The following is an 18789-nucleotide window of genomic DNA, read 5'->3' on the forward strand; positions in this document are numbered from 1 at the left end:
AAGGACCTTCAACTGGTACAGACCCATGGCTAACAGGCTCCTGGGTCCTGGGGCAGCTTGACTCCACTTCCTCTGGGTCCTCAGCAAAGAGATGTCACAGGAAACTGCTGGATTCTAGTCGTGGCCAACTTATGCTGTAGGACCTCAAAGCTGGAATCGCCTCATCCTAAGACTCGAGCCGCACATGGGACAAGTATACATTTCCAGTAAACCCTCGCGTGACATCCAGTGCTTTCAGCCTGGCGTGCGTCAAGAGATGAGGCATTAGACTGATCCAGCCCCGGGCTCATCACTAACTCACCCTGGAGTGGGGGCAAGCACCTCACCTCTCCTCACACCCTCTCCTTTTCTGCAGAACAGTCAGGATCACTTGGATAATTTCTAAGGCACCAGCTGGACATTGCAGGCTTCTGTGACGGTAAACCAAGGCTGCTGGAAGAACAGACAACTAGGAACATGAGAAGAAGGAAGCGAGTGCAGTGCACGGAGACACCCAAAGCACATCAAGGTCCAGCTGGAGGAAACTGACCCTTTCTGGACAAGGAACCAGTCAGCAGGCAATGAATACACTTACTCCGCAGTTGCAATAAAAACCAGAAAGAACTGGACTACTTCGTGTGCGCTGGCAGAGTCACTGCTGGACACAAACTAATAGCATCTGCTTGAAACAACACCTGCTCCTTGACCCCCAGCTTAATTAGTGTTATCTGTTCAGTGAAACCATTGTGACAGGTCCAGGCAGCCTCATTTGCTTTCATTAGCAAATCTCACTGGAGGCCACAGAAGTCTACTGCGTGGGCACCGATTTCAGAGGCAAACCTCGGGGCTGACAGCGCCCAAGATGCACTGGCATTTTTCATTTTCTAATCACAGGGGTCTGAGTAAAGGGGTGTTGGCAGCTGACAGCTGAGGCGGTCTGCCTGTCACCTCCCCGCCATACGTGGTTTCTAAGAAAGAGTGCTGGGAAAAGATTCCAGCCTTAGATATCTGTGACAGCAGCCGTGGTGGAAGAGTCTGGGGTGGCCGCTTGTTGTCACGTTTATTTGTGGCAAGAGCAAGAGATGCAGGTGGGCAGGTTCCATTGTGGCTCTGGGCCAAGTTGTAGTAAGGTCATATTTGTACACACACGTCCAAAATGGGCTTCCCAGGTGGCATTTGTGTAAAGAACCTGCCTGCCAATGCAGGAGATGTTGGAGACACAGGTTCAATTCCTGGGTCAGGAAGATCCCCTGGAGGAGGGCATGGCAACCCACTCCAGTATTCTTGCCTGGAGAATCCCATAGACAGAGGAGCCTGGGGTGCTACAGTCCATGGGGTCACACACAGTTGGACATGCTTGAAGTGACTTAGCCTGCACACATACCTAAAACTAACACAACTTTGTAAATCAACTATACTCCAATTAAAAATGTTTTCAAATAAAGAACAAAGCACACAAATTAGAGAAAATATCATGGGCATGGAGAAGACGTGCTCTAATGTGGAAATGGAAGTGAGGGAATTTTCTGGAACTTACTGGAAGAAGTAAACCATCACTTCATGGAACAGATGGGGAAAAATGGAAACAGTGGCAGATTTTATTTTCTCATCTCCAAAATCACTATGGACAGTGACTGCAGCCATGAAATTAAAAGGCGCTTGCTCCTTGGAAGAAAAGCTATGACAAACCTAAACAGAGTACTAAAAAGCAGAGACATTACTCTGCTGACAAAGGTCCAACTAGTTAAAATTATGGTTTTTCCAGCAGTCGTGTACAGATGTGAGAGTTTGACCATAAAGAAGGCTGAGTGCCAAAGAATTGATGCTTTCAAACTGTGGTGCTGGAGAAGACTCTAGAGAGTCCCTTGGACAGCAAGGAGATCAAACCAATGAATCCTAAAGAAAATCAACCTTGAATATTCACTGGAAGGACTAATACTGAAGCTGAAGCTCTAATATTTTGGCCACCTGATACAAAGAATTGACTCACTGGAAAAGACACTGATGCTGGGAAAGACTGAGGGCGAGAGGAGAAGGGGAGGACAGAGGATGAGATGGCTGGATCGCATCACTGACTCAATGGGCATGAGCTTGAGCAAACTCCAGGAGATACTGAAAGACAGGGAAGTCTGGCATGCTGCAGTCCATGGGGTTGCAAAGAGTTGGACAGGACTTAGCGACTGAACAACCCACCTTAGCAAGGCATGCTTTTCAGAGGCTCCATTCCCTGGATGACCATGCCTTCTCTGCTGTGCCCACCCTGTCCCCCTCTAGCTGGCCATGCCCTCCAGAATCTGTCCCCACGCCTCTTCCATCCCAGCCTACTTACAGCCCTCAGTGCTGACAGTCACGGCTCCAAACATCATCACCTACTGTCCACGGCTACTCCTTTCGTTTCATTCCAGAATTTCTGTAATACTGCCGGGTGTATTTATAGGAGTGCTTTCCTGGGAACCCAGCAGACCCAGAGGTCCACACACCCACTCCTCCTCCTGAACCCCGAGTTCTGCAAGGGGCCCCTCTCCCTTGTTGTCACGCCCACCCTCTCAGGCGCTCCTGCCCTCTCGGTTCTGTCTCTTTCTCATTTGGTCTTTTCTCTCTGTGCCCACTGCTGATGCCTACTTCAGGCTCCTGCCAGCCCTCGTGGCTCAGTTGCTGCCTGTTAGGGGAGTCCAAGAACCCTCTGACATCACCATTAATTGATTTTCTTTCTTATCAAAAGCAAAAGGAAGTATTGATCTGTGACCCCATCTGCTGCCTTAAGGAAGACACTGTGAGGATCTCTATGAACCTTTACAGATAACAGTCTGTGTCTGTTACAGGATACAAGGATGCACACACTATCGACAGAGGTCCCGGGAGAAGTCATTATGAGTCTGGAAGTCATCACTTCCTGATGCCCAGCCTGAGGCAAAGGGCAGGACCAAGAAGGTGACTTCCAAGAATCTCAGCTCTGTAATTTACAGCAAAAAATCAGGGCATTAAAACCTTTCAGCTGTTCTCTGTTACTGTCCTGAAATGTCCATCTCGTATAACAAGAGAAAGCGAACAAAATAAGGTAAGGCCAGGAAGGGACGGATCCCTAACTTTGGCAGCACTAAGATCTCTCACCCTCTCCTCTCCTCTAAACTAACTTACATTATCATATTTATGCTTCTCAACTAATGCAGTTCTGATTATCCACCACTTAAGAGCCATAAATGATTCCATACCTTTATAGAATTCAGCCGCAAGACGCCAGCTCTTGAGAGCTTGAAGTGGTCAATTCAATTAATTCAATCCCTTTCAACGTTTGTAATAAAAATCTGAGTTCAGTGAGGTTAACTGACTTTCCCAACGATTATCCTATTACCATAAATGCTAATTTTATTACATATTATGCATGCAAGTGTGGCATATTTCTTATCTTAGTTCATAGTTCAAGGTACCCTTTCTTCATTAAGTATCTTGAATGCGCTAGAACAAGTAAGAATCCAGCACCTATAAACCTTTTGAAAGGCAATGTGATTTCTAAAAGTTTTGCTCACGCATCTGATGCAAAACGAATAAACTAGGAGTTACTTGAGCACTAGAGAAAATATTTTCACTTATAAGCAATGCCGAGTCACACGCAGAAGCACCTCGTTCTAATGTGTATGTATGAAGGAAGCAAAATGGGAGAAAAAAGAAAGGAGTGCATGTGTGGGAATCACTGAGAAAATTAACAGCAGGAGTCAGTGAAAATGGTTCTATTTTTTCCTTACAAAGAAGACTTTAAATTACATAATTACAGGGTCCAGGGAAATAAGTATTTAAATCTATCAGAGGCATGTGTCTCACCTCCTCATTTCCAGAGCGAATCAGGAGCTCACTTTGGTTTCTGTTCTCACTGTTCTTTCCCTCCCACCCACATCGGGTTGAGATATCTGACAAAGTAAAATCCTAGTACAATGGAAATTAGACTCCAGCAAAATGAGAAACTGTGTGAAGCCCTTCAAACACTGCGAAATCAAATGCTCCCATTTTCTCCCGCAGACATTACAGGCCCAGGAACAAAAGTCAGATCCAACACTCAGTTTCTATTTTGAGCAGAGGTTTCAAAAGCCATCAGCGTAGATTAATGTGCTATGCATTAGTCACTTGCATATAAATACATTTCGTTTCAAGGGAACTCAACACAGGGAGCTCAGCTCAGTGCTCTATGACAATCTACAGGGGCGGGATTGGGGGAGGGGCGGAGGGGGCTCAAGAGGGAGGGGATATATGTATACATATTGCTAATTCACGTTGTTGTGTGGCAGAAACTAATGCAACGTTGTAAAGCAATTATCCTCCAATTAAAAATAAATTTTAAAAAATAAAAAAAATAAAGTGAACCAAATGGAATATATTCTCTTAAATGATAACATGCTAGGAGTTTCAGGAGAGTGAAAGGAGAGAGATTTTGAACTATGATGTTAGAGAAGACTCTTGAGAGTCCCTTGGACTGAAAGGAGATCCAGCCAGTCAATCCTAAAGGAAATCAGTTCTGAATATTCACTGGAAGGACTGATGCTGAAGCTGCAGTTTCAATACTTTGCCACCTGATGTGAAGAACTGACTCATTAGAAAAGACCCTGATGCTGGGAAAGATTGAAGGCAGGAGGAGAAGGGGATGACGGAGGATGAGATGGTTGGATGGCATCACAGACTCGATGGACATAAGTTTGAGTAAGCTCCGGGAGTTGGTGATGGACAGGGAGGCCTGGTGTACTGCAGTCCATGGGGTTGCAAAGAGTTGGACAGAACTGAGCGACTGAACTAAAGGGTTTTAGAAAAAGAGATCAAAACCTGACTCTCCCTGCCTTTGTCTTACGGGTTTCCCTGGTGGCTCAGACAGTAAAGAATCTGTCTGCAATGCGGAAGACCTAGGTTCGATCCCTGGGTTGGGAAGATCCCCTGGAGGAAGGCATGGCAACCCACTCCAGTATTCTTGCCTGGAGAATCCTCAAGAACAGAGGAGCCTGGCCGGTTGCAATCTATGGGGTCGCAAAGAGTCGGACACGACTGAGCTACTGAGCACACATTGGACAATTAAACAAACAACCACAAGCTTATAGCCCAAAAGCAAGTGACTCCCACGAAAATCAACTGGTTAACTTCTAGAACTGCCGCCTTACTGTTTTATAAATGATATACATTTACTTTAACACTCAGAAAGGCATTCACCATATAGGACAGAGCTGATGACAACTGTGAATGTCATCGCCCTGACTTAGACGTTATCAATACCAGTATTCCTACTCCAGGCCAAACACGCTTAATCCATCATGGCATTTTTCCATCTGAGCTAAATCCTTCTCAACACAGAACTTTCTGCACATGGCTAATGGATGGAAACAGCCATAGAAATATTACTATGATGATGGTGATGATGATGCAAGGCCCTGTTTTCAATTATTAATTTCATTTAATATTCCTTCAATCCTATGGTAGCTTCTGACTTTATTTATTAGTAGTAATATCATTTTAGCTTCCCCAATGGCTCAGTGGATAAAGAATGTGCCTGCAATGCAGGAGATATAGGAAACGTGGGTTTGATCCCTGGGTCGGGAGGTACCCCTGCAGCAGGAAATGGCAACCCACTCCAGTATTCTTGCCTGGGAAATCCCATGGATAGAGGAGTCTGGTGGACTCCAGTCCATGGGGTCACAAGAGTCAGACATGACTTAGCGACTAAACCAATATTATTTTATGATGAGGAATAGAGTCACAGAGCCAGCAAGTGGCAGAAGCAGAATGCAAACCCAAGGGGTGCCTCCAGGGACCATGTTCTTCACCACTGTGCTATACTGGCTCTTAGGAAAGCTGAAACAGAGAAGATGAGAGTTTACACTTCTTCAGTGGAAGGTTAGGTTAAAATGAAAAATTTTCAAACATACAAAAAAAAAGTGAAGTAAATAGTGGCCTGAACCCTCAGAGCTCCATCATACAGCTTCAAGGATTATCAGACATTTGCCTTTTTTTTCTCATCTATACTGCCCCCTACCCCAGGATTTTTTTTTTTTTCCCTTTGCTGGATTATTTCACAGCAAATTCAGAAAACTTTCATTACTTAAAAGCAGTGTGAAATAATTCGATCTGAAGATATAATGCCTTAGGGCTGAGAAGGCTGGGGGGAGGCTTGAGGGTAGGGCTCTTTCCTCACCCCCCAGTTGGAAGGATTCAGGGCTCCCTCCTTGGGATACCTCTCCCCACTACCCCGCCCAATCACAGCCACACCAACAGCTCCCTGCAGGAGGCACCTGCATCCTCTCACCTCCCCACTGGACTTCAACTTCACAGGGGGTCCAGGTCACTGCAGCTCCAGGACTGAGCTCCACACTCCCCTATAACAGATACTGAAAGATTGCGGATTTGGGGAAGAGAAAACTGACAACCTGATCTTCACAAAACAATACAAGGACCCAAAACAGGCAGTTCAGTAAGACATTTTTTTCACTATGAATAAAAATATTAACTCCCTCCCACCAGTTTCAGTTATTTTACTTTCAACCATAAACGGTCAGCTTCCTTCAAAATCTCATCTCTGGGTAGATGTGAATCACTGCCCAAGTGTTTTGAAAAGGAAAGTACAAGGACATCAATAAGGCTCAACCTCAAAGAGGCAATAGCTTCTCTGAAATTTAAGCTCACAGGTCCCTTTCAGCGCCTTTTCCCATGAATAAAGAATGACTCCCTCTTTGCCAATGGAACATGAGCGAGGGTGATGGCTGCCTCGGCAGGAATTATTAATAATGCTTCTCATCAACTCTGATCTTATTCAGAAGGCATGTCAGATATAGACAATCAAACATGCCATGTATGTAAACGTACTCTACAGCGATCATAATCATAAACATCGGATTTAACATTGCAAAAGGCTTTCACACCAACCCACACCTTCATGGATTAATCTTCCAAAAAGGCTACTGATTTCTCACTTCAGATCATGACTGCAAAAACCCAAATTTTATTCAATAATGAAAAGAACACTTACTTATTTCAAGCATTAAAAAAAGAACTAAAACTTCAGAGTTTAATGAGACTAACCAATCTCTCTAAATGTTGATAACTAATTTTGGAAACTTTGAAATTCTCTCATGAAAACCCTCAGGGACGTCCCTGCCAGTTCAGTGGTTAAGACTCTCAGTTCCCAATGCAGGGAGCACAGGTTCAGTCCCTGGTTGGGGAACTAAGATCCCACATGCTGTACGTGGTACAGCCAAAAGAAAAAAGAAAACCCTCAACAGCTGGGTTTCAGCTCAATTCATTTAACATGGCTAATTATATGAACAGATATATAAGGTCTTGGACATTTGTGAGACTAGTATGTCAGTTCACGTGATGATATAGCTCTGACTATAGTGAAGTTGTTCAGTCATGTCCGGCTCTTTGCAAACCCATGGACTGTAGCCTACCAGGCTCCTCCGTCCATAGGATTTTCCAGGCAAGAATACTGGAGTGGGTTGCCATTTCCTTCTCCAGGAGATCTTCCTGACCCAGGGATTAAACCAGGGTGTCTCCCATTGTAGGCAGACGCTTTCCCGTCTGAGCCACCAGGGAAGCTCTGAATATAATTATACTACAAATGACCAATTAACTTTTTGAGTTGTTATCTATGAGCAGATCACAGTCGGGCTTCCCTGGTGGCTCAGCGGTAAAGAACTTGCTTGCCAATGCAGGAGACGCGAGTTCGATCCCTGGGTCTGGGCAGATGCCCTGGGGAAGGAAACGACAACCCCTGCACTTCAGGAGGTTTTCTGGATGTGCCAACGGTTCCTCCCAAAGTATCTCCTAGATCATGCCCATCTCCACCTCCCCAAATACTGTCCAGTTTACAACCCCTCCAAGAAACTCCCAGATCACCTTACTCAGAGATGAACCCTCCAGGGGATGAACTGAGAGAGTAGCATTGCCATATAAACACTTCCACATGTCAAACAGGCAACGAGTGGGAAGCTGCTGCGTAGCACAGTGAGCCCAGCCGGGTGCTCTCTGATACCTGGAGGGGTGGGAGGGGGTGGCTGGGAGGGAGCCTCATGAGGGTGGGGACACATGTATAGCTGATTCATGTTGTTGCACAGTTGGAGAAGACTCTTAAGAGTCCCTTGGACTGCAAGGAGATCCAACCTGTCCATCCTAAAGGAAATCAGTCCTGAATATTCACTGGAAGCTGAAGCTGACACTTCAATACTGGCCACCTGATGTGAAGAGCTGACTCATTGGAAAAGACCCTGATGCTGGGAAAGGCTGAAGGTGGGAGGAGAAGGGGACAACAGAGGATGAGATGGTTGGATGGCATCAACGACTCAACGGACATGAGTTTGAGTAAACTCCAGGAGCTGGCAATAAACAGGGAGCCCTGCAGTCCATGGGGTCGCAAAGAGACACGACTGAGCAACTGAGTGACTGAACTGAACTGAACAGCAGAAACCAATACGATATTGTAAAGCAATTATCACCCAATTTTTAAAAGCATGTTATATAAGAAAACCTAATGGCTGAGACAAATGTTTTCAATGGATTAAACAGGGGAAAAAAAGATTACAAAGAGTACATATGACTCCCAAGTTGTGAAAGAAAAAAAAATGTGTACATGCACATGAGAATAAACTAGAAAGATACACATCAAAAAAGCGAAAGAGAAGTAAACCCTCCACCCCAACTCAGTTTTAAGGCTGTGAGCACAAATATCCCCTGGTCATGATTCTTTATCTCCATTTCAGTTTCTCTGCTCACATCCAGTTCCACCCCTACTTTCCCAAACATTCTACTGCTTCCCTGAACCAGAAACAGAAGCAAGAGAAAACCCTTCAGATTTCTGCTTTCTCTTTCCAAATTCTTTGTTTCAGGATTTCTGGCCTGAAACGCAGACAGAAAACATGAGCTATCACAGACGAGAACAAGACGAGGAGAAACTGAAAAAGGCAGCTGCAAATGTCACCTTCTTCATGATGTTTTCTATTTCTTGAGCACCAATAGGTTAGGTGCTATTCAGAATCCACAATGAGAGATGAAACTCCACATAAATTATCCTATCCTTGGGTGATATGATCTGTTTTCATTAATGATTAATTCATGAAACTGTAAGTTTTCCCATCCGTCCCCCCGTCCCACACACACATCCAAAGGTCTTAACTTTTTTTTAATTGGTAGTTTTATTTTTTTATTTTATTTTTAATTGGAATATAAGTGCTTTATAATGTCGTATTGGTTTCTGTTGGACAACATGAATTAGCTATAAACGTATGTATATCCCTTCCCTCTTGAGCCTCCTTCCCACCCGCTCACATCCCACCCCTCTAGGTCATCACAAAGTGCCAAGCTGAGCTCTCTATGCTATACAACAGCTTCCCACTAGCTAGCTATTTAACACACAGTAGTGTGTATATATCAGTGCTATTCTCTTAAAAAACACCTCCTATCCACTGGGAAAATCAAGTCTACAAACCTAACTGCTGATAAATTTGACAACCCTGTATACTCTGGGCTATTACTAACACTAAATTCCATAGCTATTGTTTTTCTCGAAGCTTCCATTGCCTAAAGCATACTGGAGAGTCTTTTTCCTTTCTCTGATAACCATTTAAAAAATGATGAGCTACGTACTGGGTTGGACCTGCTGAAATACTATGATTTTAAGGAGAAGTTTAACTTTTAAGTTAGAAGATTATTTTCTTCCTATTCACGTTCAATCTTTAAAAACACACACACACACACACACACACACACACACAATGGGTCACGACCTAGTGGAATTTGAAGTTTTATCTGCGGTTCAAAACTGGCCAACTTCATCATCTTCCCCCGATGAACCTATAGAGGAGGGGTGAGGGGGTCTCCTGTAGCACACTGAGGACAAAGGTTGTGTGTTAATCCAGAGAGACCAGGTTACTAGCAGGGGATTTCAGGGAGCCAGGCTGACCCTACAAGGAGCGCTGCCTCACCATAGTGGCCCCCACACATCCGGTCATCACCAGGAACACACACCTGGGAAGGGGCGGGGCAGGGAGAGGCGGGCTGGGTCTAAGGGCCCTCTCATGCCAACTGGACTCTAAGATTTGCTTCCCTAATAGATAGAAAAGACTCCACATCATGGGTGTGTCTTTACCATGTATGGCAGCTTTAATAACTAAACAGAGGAAGAAGAACATGGTCCCAGGATGGGACCGGGTCATTCTGTTTGCTCAGCTATAAAATGAAGGGGTGGACAGGATGGTAAAATACCCTCAAATTCTAAGGACCAACAGATGATTTCTTTCCCTGTGTTGGCTCCAACTGCCAAAACTTTGTGGAGAAAATCAGAAGACACATACATCAGGGCACCTGCCTTGGGAAGCCTCTGCCCTGGGGGAGCTGAATGAATGGTGCTAAGTCTAAGCCCCGGGTAGAGGGCAGACTCCATGTAAGACCACAGTCGGGGCTTCCAGGCCACCCTTTTACAGTCATCACTGCTTGCCCATCAGGACACAGAAAAACCACACAGAAGAGTTGCAAATAAATCAAGGTAGCCCAGGAGACACTAGGAGATTCATAACAAAACACTCAAGTGTCCCGCATACAGTATTCACAGCCACATGGACAGTGTCAAGACTACTTACAGGCATGTGAGTATCTAAAATCATGAACTGCACATTTGCAAATAGTTTCCCATTATAATCATGTTTCAGATTTTGAGGGATCTCCTGCCTGTTGTGCAACCCCTTATTATAGCCATATTCCTAAAACAAACCCTAGGGGAATATAATGCCTAAAGAAAGGTACACAGGAAACAAAAAGGAACAAACTCTGATATCATATTAGCTGTTTTCATGAGCTAAACTGGCAACATTTGCTCCTAGGAGTTAATCTAAGGACTTGCAGCTCTCCCAAGAGTTTTGTATTTTACTTAATCCTTGTCATCAAAGCATCAGGAGCAAAAGTTTTCCTGACATTAAATCTAGTAACAAGCAGAAGCATAATATTAATAGCTAATAGTATTAAGACACGGAGAAGGCAATGGCACCCCACTCCCGTACTCTTGCCTAGAAAATCCCATGGACAGAGGAGCCTGGTAGGCTGCAGTCCATGGGGTCGCGAAGAGTCAGACACGACTGAGTGACTTCCCTTTCACTTTTCACTTTCATGCAGTGGAGAAGGAAATGGCAACCCACTCCAGTGTTCTTGCCTGGAGAATCCCAGGGAAGGGGGAGCCTGGTGGGCTGCCGTCTATGGGGTCGCACAGAGTCGGACATGACTGAAGCGACTTAGCAGCAGCAGTATGAAGACATAAATGTGAAGTTTTCCTGTGATTTAGTGAAGGACAAATTTATATACAGTTAGGCAGCAAATAATTAAAAAATCAGTTCTAACATACTGTTTTTTAGAAATAGAAAACAGTAAATATGGCTTTTACGATGAAGTTTGTAAGCTAAGAGTTATTTTCTCTGGCACATGGCTCTTGTCTCCTTGGGTGTTCACGGAGTCCTCGGCCTGCATCCTTTGATGCACAGGTGAGAAGAAATGCCCTAAGCACATCTGGAATTATTCCATTCACACCTGTTACGTCTCCTTTTGAAAAAGCACCTGCTGTGGGGACAGGGCTCATTTTTTTTAAGAAGTCAAAATCTTAACTCCTTCCTTGGAAAGACACATACGAGATTTTTTTTTTTTATCATTTATGCTCCATCTAAGAGAGAAATATGACCCTGGGAACCTCTATTGAAAATGATGACAGATCATTGCTCCTCTATTTCAAAACCTTCGGACTGTTAATATGAGCACGTGCGCGCACACACACCCCTAGAAATAAGAGCCACACATTTACAAACAGTTCTCTCGTATATTTGTGCTAAGATTTTGAGACGTGCACCATACCGTGATGCAACCCCTGATCCCAGCGGGATTCCTAAAATGATTCCCAGGTGAAAGCAGGACACCTTCAGGGAACCAAGTGAACAACCTCTCAGACATGCTTACAAACACATTAAGGGGAAGGAAAATATAACCCATTACTTTTAGGAGTAAGCAGGCAGGCCAAAATTTAGACCAAGTGTACAAATGTTCCACCCAAGAAAGAACAGGGGGAAAAAAATAAGCTTAGAGAAACGAAATGGAACAAATAATACAAAATCCCTCTCATTCTTAACCTCTCTTCCTCCTCTCTCTCTCCCCCTCACCATCCCTTATTCCAACTTGATTCAGCTCGTATCATCCTTCAAACAGCTCTCCATAGGAAAGCTGCTAAGGAGTATGCAGATCATTACTACTTGACATCTGAGGTGTCACAGCTTCAGATCCAGTCGATGAGGCTGAAAAGCTGCTTGAGCCTTGATGGTTCAGGTGAACAAGGGCATCCTCTGAGTCTTCTTTAGGGACAGGGGCTGCTGGGACCTGCTTGAAGGCTATGACTTCATCCTTTCAAATTCAGCTTACAACACCAGTGTCTGGAAGCAGGTCTGGACTGACACCTTCTCAGCTCACGGGGACCTTCCTTGGCACAGACTTACAAGCAGCTCACCTGGGCTTCCCCGTTTCTAGCACCCTTGAGCTGGCTTTTAGAAACCGAGTGCTCCGCCAACAGGAAGGCATACTGGATAATCACAGGTGACTAAAATGATTCCTTCCACTATATTCCACATCTAACATGCTTCACGATAGCACAACACGGTAAGAACATTTTTGGATTTTTCTGTGGCTTCTTACCTAGAATGCATGAGGCAAAGGGCTCCTGCAATCAGCCTCTAGAAAGCAATAAGTCACTTTCTAGATTTAAGAGTAATTTAGAAGTCCTTTTCAGGCACATTCACTCCCCATATAACTTGGAAAATGGCAGTGCCAAACAGGCCTTTTTTTCCCCTACAGTAGATTATTTTTAAAGTCCCAAGCATGGGAGAGTAAGGTAGTCAATCCAAATTCTTACTTTATGCACACAGAAATTGCAATCCCGTGTACACGTGCTGATTCGCTCTCTGCTGGTCAGGCCTGTCTGGAACAGCAGTGTCGCCTGCCCGCCCGCCCATCCGCCCCACTTACGGTTGGCCAGCCGGCTGGGCTCGGGCTGGGCGCTGTCCGCCGACTGGGTGCTGGACACCGAGGACACGCTGGAGCTCCGGACGAAGCCGAAGGCCGCCAGCTTGGCTGCGGGGAGACGCGAGTAGCCAGGAGGACGAAGTCCAGATTTGGGTAGGTTGGATTTTGCAGCATTTGAACTGGAAGCTTTCTTCAAATCTGCTAAAATGAACCCAAACCAGGAAGAAAAAAAAAAAAGCCTCAGTTGACAGCAAGATAGAGAATGCACAGATTGTGAATACTAACCCAGCTCCAGCATAAACAAACCATAATTTACTCTTTTTAAAAGTTTATTTAGTTATCTATTTGGGGCTATGCTAGGTTTTCCATCCCTGGGTCAGGAAGATCCCCTGGAGAAGGACATGGCAACCCACTCCAGTATTCTTGCCTGGAGAATCCCATGGACAGAGGAGCCTGGCGGGCTACAGTCCATGGGGTCACAAAAGAGTTGGACACAACTTAGTGACTGAGAATGCATTCAAAACTTTAAAATTAGTTCCCAGTTATATGCAAAGCTGGTTAATGTTGAAATAATAAAACATTATTATAAATCCCACCTCTGTGTTTGAGCCAAGCTCCATACCTAGCCACTGCAAGGATCATCCCAATCCTACGAGAAGTCTCTCAACACCAGGTAGGACCAGAACGTTATCGATACACAAATGCTTTTTAATGACACTTAAAGGGGAAAAGGGCCAAGCAGCCTACTGTTTTGTATAACATTCCTAGTCAAGCCACTTAACTTTCACTGCAGCCATATTTACTGTGTTCAGACCCTTCATCAGTGTTCTTATGCTACAATGAACTCTTCATTATCTATTGAAAGCTCAATCAGGTTGCCTATTAATTTAAGAAATGGACTATCCGTTTAAAAAAAAAAAAGAAAATTGAAGGTGTAAAAATGTCAGTGAACAGTCTACATATAGAAAGCATTTTGGACATGAGTTTAAGCCTACTGCAGGAGAAGGTGAAGAACAGGAAAGCCTGGTGTGCTGCAGTCCATAGGGTCACAAAGAATTGGACACATGACTGAACAACAAGGTGTGGAAATACAGAGAGAACCAACGGACTCTAGGCTGGCCTACGGAGCCCCTTCCTCTGGCAACAGCTCCCCTGAGGGGGAGGCTGGGGTCACACCTGTGTCCAGCGAAAGTGGGGTCTGTACAGCTGTGGTTTCCTGACTTCTGCTTTTAGGAACAGGACTATGGGATTGGACTGGGGCCCTTCTGAGAGTGACCCTGGGTCACGAATCTTTGCTAGGACCTATGTGCATGTCTTAGAAAGGAGTTGGGACTGATGCCTGGCTCAGGGGAAAGGCTACCTTGTCATATAGGGGCCCGCTGGGTAGTCATTCATGAAAAAGCAGCCATTAGGGTGAAAAAGAGGAAAAAAGGCCAAGCAGTCTGTGCTCCTAAGACCAGACGGCTCAGCACTACCTGCTCCACCTATGTGTCTGTCACACAGAAATCCTGATGCCCAGGTGCTGGTGGTTGTTAGTCGCTCAGTTGTGCTGACACTTTGTAACCCATGGACTGTAGCCCACCAGGCTCCTCTGTCCATAGGATTCTCCAGGCAAGAATACTGGAGTGGGTTGCTGTGCCCCCTTCCAGGGGATCTTCCTGACCCAGACATTAAACCCAAGTCTCCTGCATCTCCTGCACTGCAGGTGGAATCTTTAGGGCTAAACTACCAGGGAAGCTCAATCCTCAGGGTCATCTAAAAGAACACCCATGGCATCTCTGTGGACACCAAAGAGCTTAACTGAAACCCACCCAGGGTCCTGACATCCCATAAAGCAACCACTGCCATAGAGAGGTCCACCCCAGAGGATGTTGGTTTGAAGCTTTCGGGAAGAAACGTTATCGATACAAGCAGAGCACAGGAACCTCCAGGGAAAACAACAAAGGGAAAAAAGGCTGAAGGCAGAGGGGAGGAAGAAAGAGACAGAGAGAACATTGGCCTAAATCATAAGGGACAAAAAGTGGAAGCAACACAAAGGTGCATTAACTGAGGAAGGCCAACACAGTATTTCTCAGCCATAAAATGGACCGAGGCCCTGATACAGGCTACAATATGGATGAATCGTGAAACATTAAAGCAGGGGCCCCACAAACTCCGGAATCTAATGCTTGATGACCTGAAGTGGAGCTCACATAATATAATAATAGAAATAAAGTTGCACACCTGAAATAAATGTAACACACCTGAATTATCCCGAAACCATCCCCCCACCACCCCCCAGTTCATGGAAAAATTGTCTTCCATGAATTCCGTCCCTGCTGCCAAAAAGGTTGAGGACCGCTGCATTACAACAAATGGAAGAAGCCAGACAGAAAAGGCTGCACGCTGCATGATTCAATTATATGCAACGTCCAGAGGAGGCAAATCTATAGAGACAGGAAGTAGGTTAATGGTTGCCAGGGGCTGGAGTTTGGGGAAAAGGGGAGGGTTTGATAACAGGCACAGGGTTTCTATAAAAATGTTCTAAGACTGATGGTGGTTGTGGTTGCCCAATGCTGTGAACAGACTAAAAACCACTGAATAGCATCCTTTCAAAGGGTGACTCCTATCTAGCCTTATGAATTATATATCAATGGAGCTGTTATATGAAAATGGAAGTTTTTTAAAGAATAAGGAATTCTTGTGTTCAGTAACAGGCTTACAGTGAGCTGCAGCAATGAGTGTCAGAAACTCTATCAGCATCTTCACTTTCAAAGGGCTGTGACAGATGGAGGACTTGGGCTGGCATTGTGAGTCCTCCACGAAGACCCCTTCTAACAGGGAGATGGAAGAGATGCTCTGTATGGCAGATCAAAGTCTCTTCCAAATGAATATGACCACAATGGGGAAATTAAATAACTCCAAAAATTAATTTGAACACTTACAAAGAGACCTCTAGAATCAAATATTCAAATCCCATGCAAAGGAGCTTATGTGTGCTTACGTCTTTCACTTTCATCAAGGCTATACATTCTGTCAAGATTTTGCCCACCCCCCCCCAAACATACAAACTCCTGTTTGAACAACAAAAGAGATTTTGCTGCTATTAAGCGCTAAAAAGACGTGTCACTTTTTCAAAGTGATCCTGGTTTTCTTTTGAAAGATGAATCCTTTGAAGAACACAAATCTTCACATTTAGAGGAAAAATGAAAAGTTGTTATTTGTTCTTACCTTTTCCCCTTTTGTAGTGATTCTCCTTCAAATATGACTTTGGAATGCTAGAAATATCTCAATCAACTAGAACGAGATTATGGTGCTTTATGGCTCAATACTATATTGATAACGGTCCATCCATTGTTGTCCCATGTTTCTGACATCTCAGGTAGTAAAAAAAAAAAACCTTTAAGAATGGAAATGGATATCCACCCAACTCAATATGCATTGACAGACACCACCATGGCCAAGGCACTTTAGAAGGCACCGTGGGAAATTCAGAAACAAAGCAGGGGCCCCCAAGAGGGGCTTACAACCTACTGACATAGAGACATTTGTTGATAAATAACCATGGTCTAGAATAAGGGGTCAAACAGGCCCAAACAGAGGCCAGACCAAGCGCAATGGGAAGCAAAGAGCTGAAGAAAGGCAAAATCATCGAGTAGAATGACCCAGGGTGTTTACCCAGGGCCCATTTTCTCCTGATTGTACATCTGAAGTGGGTATTTTCTGGTATATTTATACACACAGAACAGCACATTATATGACTCAAACTATCCTTTTTAAAAAACTTTTATTATAGTTCTTCCCAGTTGCTTTTAAAAAGTTTTTTTCTTTCACAGATACTTTGCAGAGAGGCAGTTCACTTTGTTCGAGTGGCTGTGAAAGAAATCCTCTCACTTTACTCTCGAATAAGAATAAACAGCAGCTCCTTTTTCCTCCACGTTGGGAGATAATAAGCAAAAACTTTTAATGTTAAAGCTGCAACCATCCCACAGGAGATGAGAAAGACACAATTAAAGAAAGAAAGGAAGTGGCAGGTTTCAGGATTGTACTAAAGATCTGAGTTTGATGGTAACATCAAGTGTATAATCTCAGGACAGACTCAAACTCTCTGAATCTGTTTCCTCATAGAAAACATGAGGACAGGACCTCCCTGATGGTGTAGTGGGTAAGAAACCACTTGCTGATACAACATAGGGATTGCTCCCCGTCCAGGAAGATACCATGTGCCACAAAGCAGCTAAGTCTGTGAGCCACAACTATTGAGCCAGCGCTCTAGAGCCCAGGAGCTGCAACCACTGAGCCCATGAGGCTAGAGCCCAGGCTCTGCAACAAGAGAAGCCACTGCAATGAGAAGCCCACACGCAGCAACTAGAGGGTACCCCCTGCTCACTGCAACTGAGAAAAGTCTGCTCGCACAGCAAGGAAGAACCAGAGCAACCAAAGATAAACACTAAGTTATAAAGGAGAAAAGAAAAATGAGGATAACACCACCTGCCCATTATAATGACAGAAACGAAACTGCATCTAAAAATGCATATCCTGGGGATTCCCTGGTGCTCCAATGGTTAAGACAGCCACACTCCCAGGAAGGTCTTTGAGGAAGCTGTTGGTGAGGGTTGAAAGTGAGAGAATTGATGGAAAGTGAGACTCTGATGCTGGGAGGGATTGGGGGCAGGAGGAGAAGGGGACGACCCAGGATGAGATGGCTGGATGGCATCACTGACTCGATGGACATGAGTCTGAGTGAACTCTGGGAGTTGGTGATGGACAGGGAGGCCTGGCGTGCTGTGATTCACGGGGTCACAAAGAGTCAGACACCACTGAGCAACTGAACTGAACTGAGTCCTTGTTAAGGGTGGCTGAAAGTTTAGCAACAATGTTACCTGCTGTGGCATGGAATGTAGAAATTGTATCTAAAGAATTCAGGACTCCTGCTAAGGAGATATCCAGGCCAAGAAATGAAGATCCTACCCAGCTGCTTACTATTCTGGTAAAAAAGAAGAATGGAGAGACAAACTAAAGATGTGAACATAAAGTAATGGTTAAACGTTAAGAAGTTACAACACACTGAAAATTCAAAGCTCTCTAAATGACAAACAAGATGAAAATTAAGAAATGGCTTCAGGGCCAAGATCAGACCTAGGTCACTGTCAGAAATACACGCCCAATGATTAAGCAAAGAGACGACAATAAAACCCTTTGGTGAGACTTCAGGAAAATCTAAAGCAATGCCTGAAATTATTTTTAAGTTTAATGCTAACCTCATGACAGGTGTGTCTGTCCACAATCCAGGTCACTGGCATTGTTTAATACCCAGGCTAGAAAGGGAATTAGTTAAAGTTGTTTTATTTTGGTTTGGTTTGGTTCATGGTTTTAGAGCTGCAAAGGGATGGATCTAAAGGTAAAAACAGAATACTGCTAACTGAGCAATAAGCAATCTGCAAAACCAAATAAACGTATGTATGCAGTATGTCTTTAACTGAGGTCCGAATCTTGAGTTTTACTTTCTTATAGTACTCTAAAACACTGAGACCAAGCATTTTTGCATTATTAGAGTCTATCTAAGATCTGCGTATCTACATCCACATTTCTGTTTCGATCTTGCTGCCTCACTTTAAGTGGCTGGATTTAATCCAGAGATTCACAAACATCCAGTGATGTGTTTTCCACCGCAGAAGAATAAAATCACCACTAGGGAGCGTTGACCGCTCTATACATAATTGGTCAGTGTATAAATTCCTCAAAGGCTTTGAGTAAGAAATGGAAATTGGAAAGCGGAGGGTCGGGTGCAGGCTTGAAAGAGTGCTGCAAACAGAAGGA

The 18789-nt window shown here is 44.4% G+C and overlaps 1 protein-coding gene across 1 annotated transcript in view; it reads right to left on the reverse strand.

Moving 5' to 3' along the window:
* The window catches only part of MTUS2 (microtubule associated scaffold protein 2), a 368115-nt gene that overhangs the window by 217962 nt on the left and 131364 nt on the right, over positions 1–18789 (reverse strand). Inside the window, exon 5 of the mRNA XM_069601648.1 lies at positions 12994–13188. Coding sequence (XP_069457749.1) covers positions 12994–13188 — 195 coding nt within the window. The remainder of the gene's footprint in view (positions 1–12993; positions 13189–18789) is intronic.

This window comes from Ovis canadensis, chromosome 10, assembly GCF_042477335.2.
Source record: "Ovis canadensis isolate MfBH-ARS-UI-01 breed Bighorn chromosome 10, ARS-UI_OviCan_v2, whole genome shotgun sequence".
Taxonomy (NCBI): Eukaryota; Metazoa; Chordata; class Mammalia; order Artiodactyla; family Bovidae; genus Ovis; species Ovis canadensis.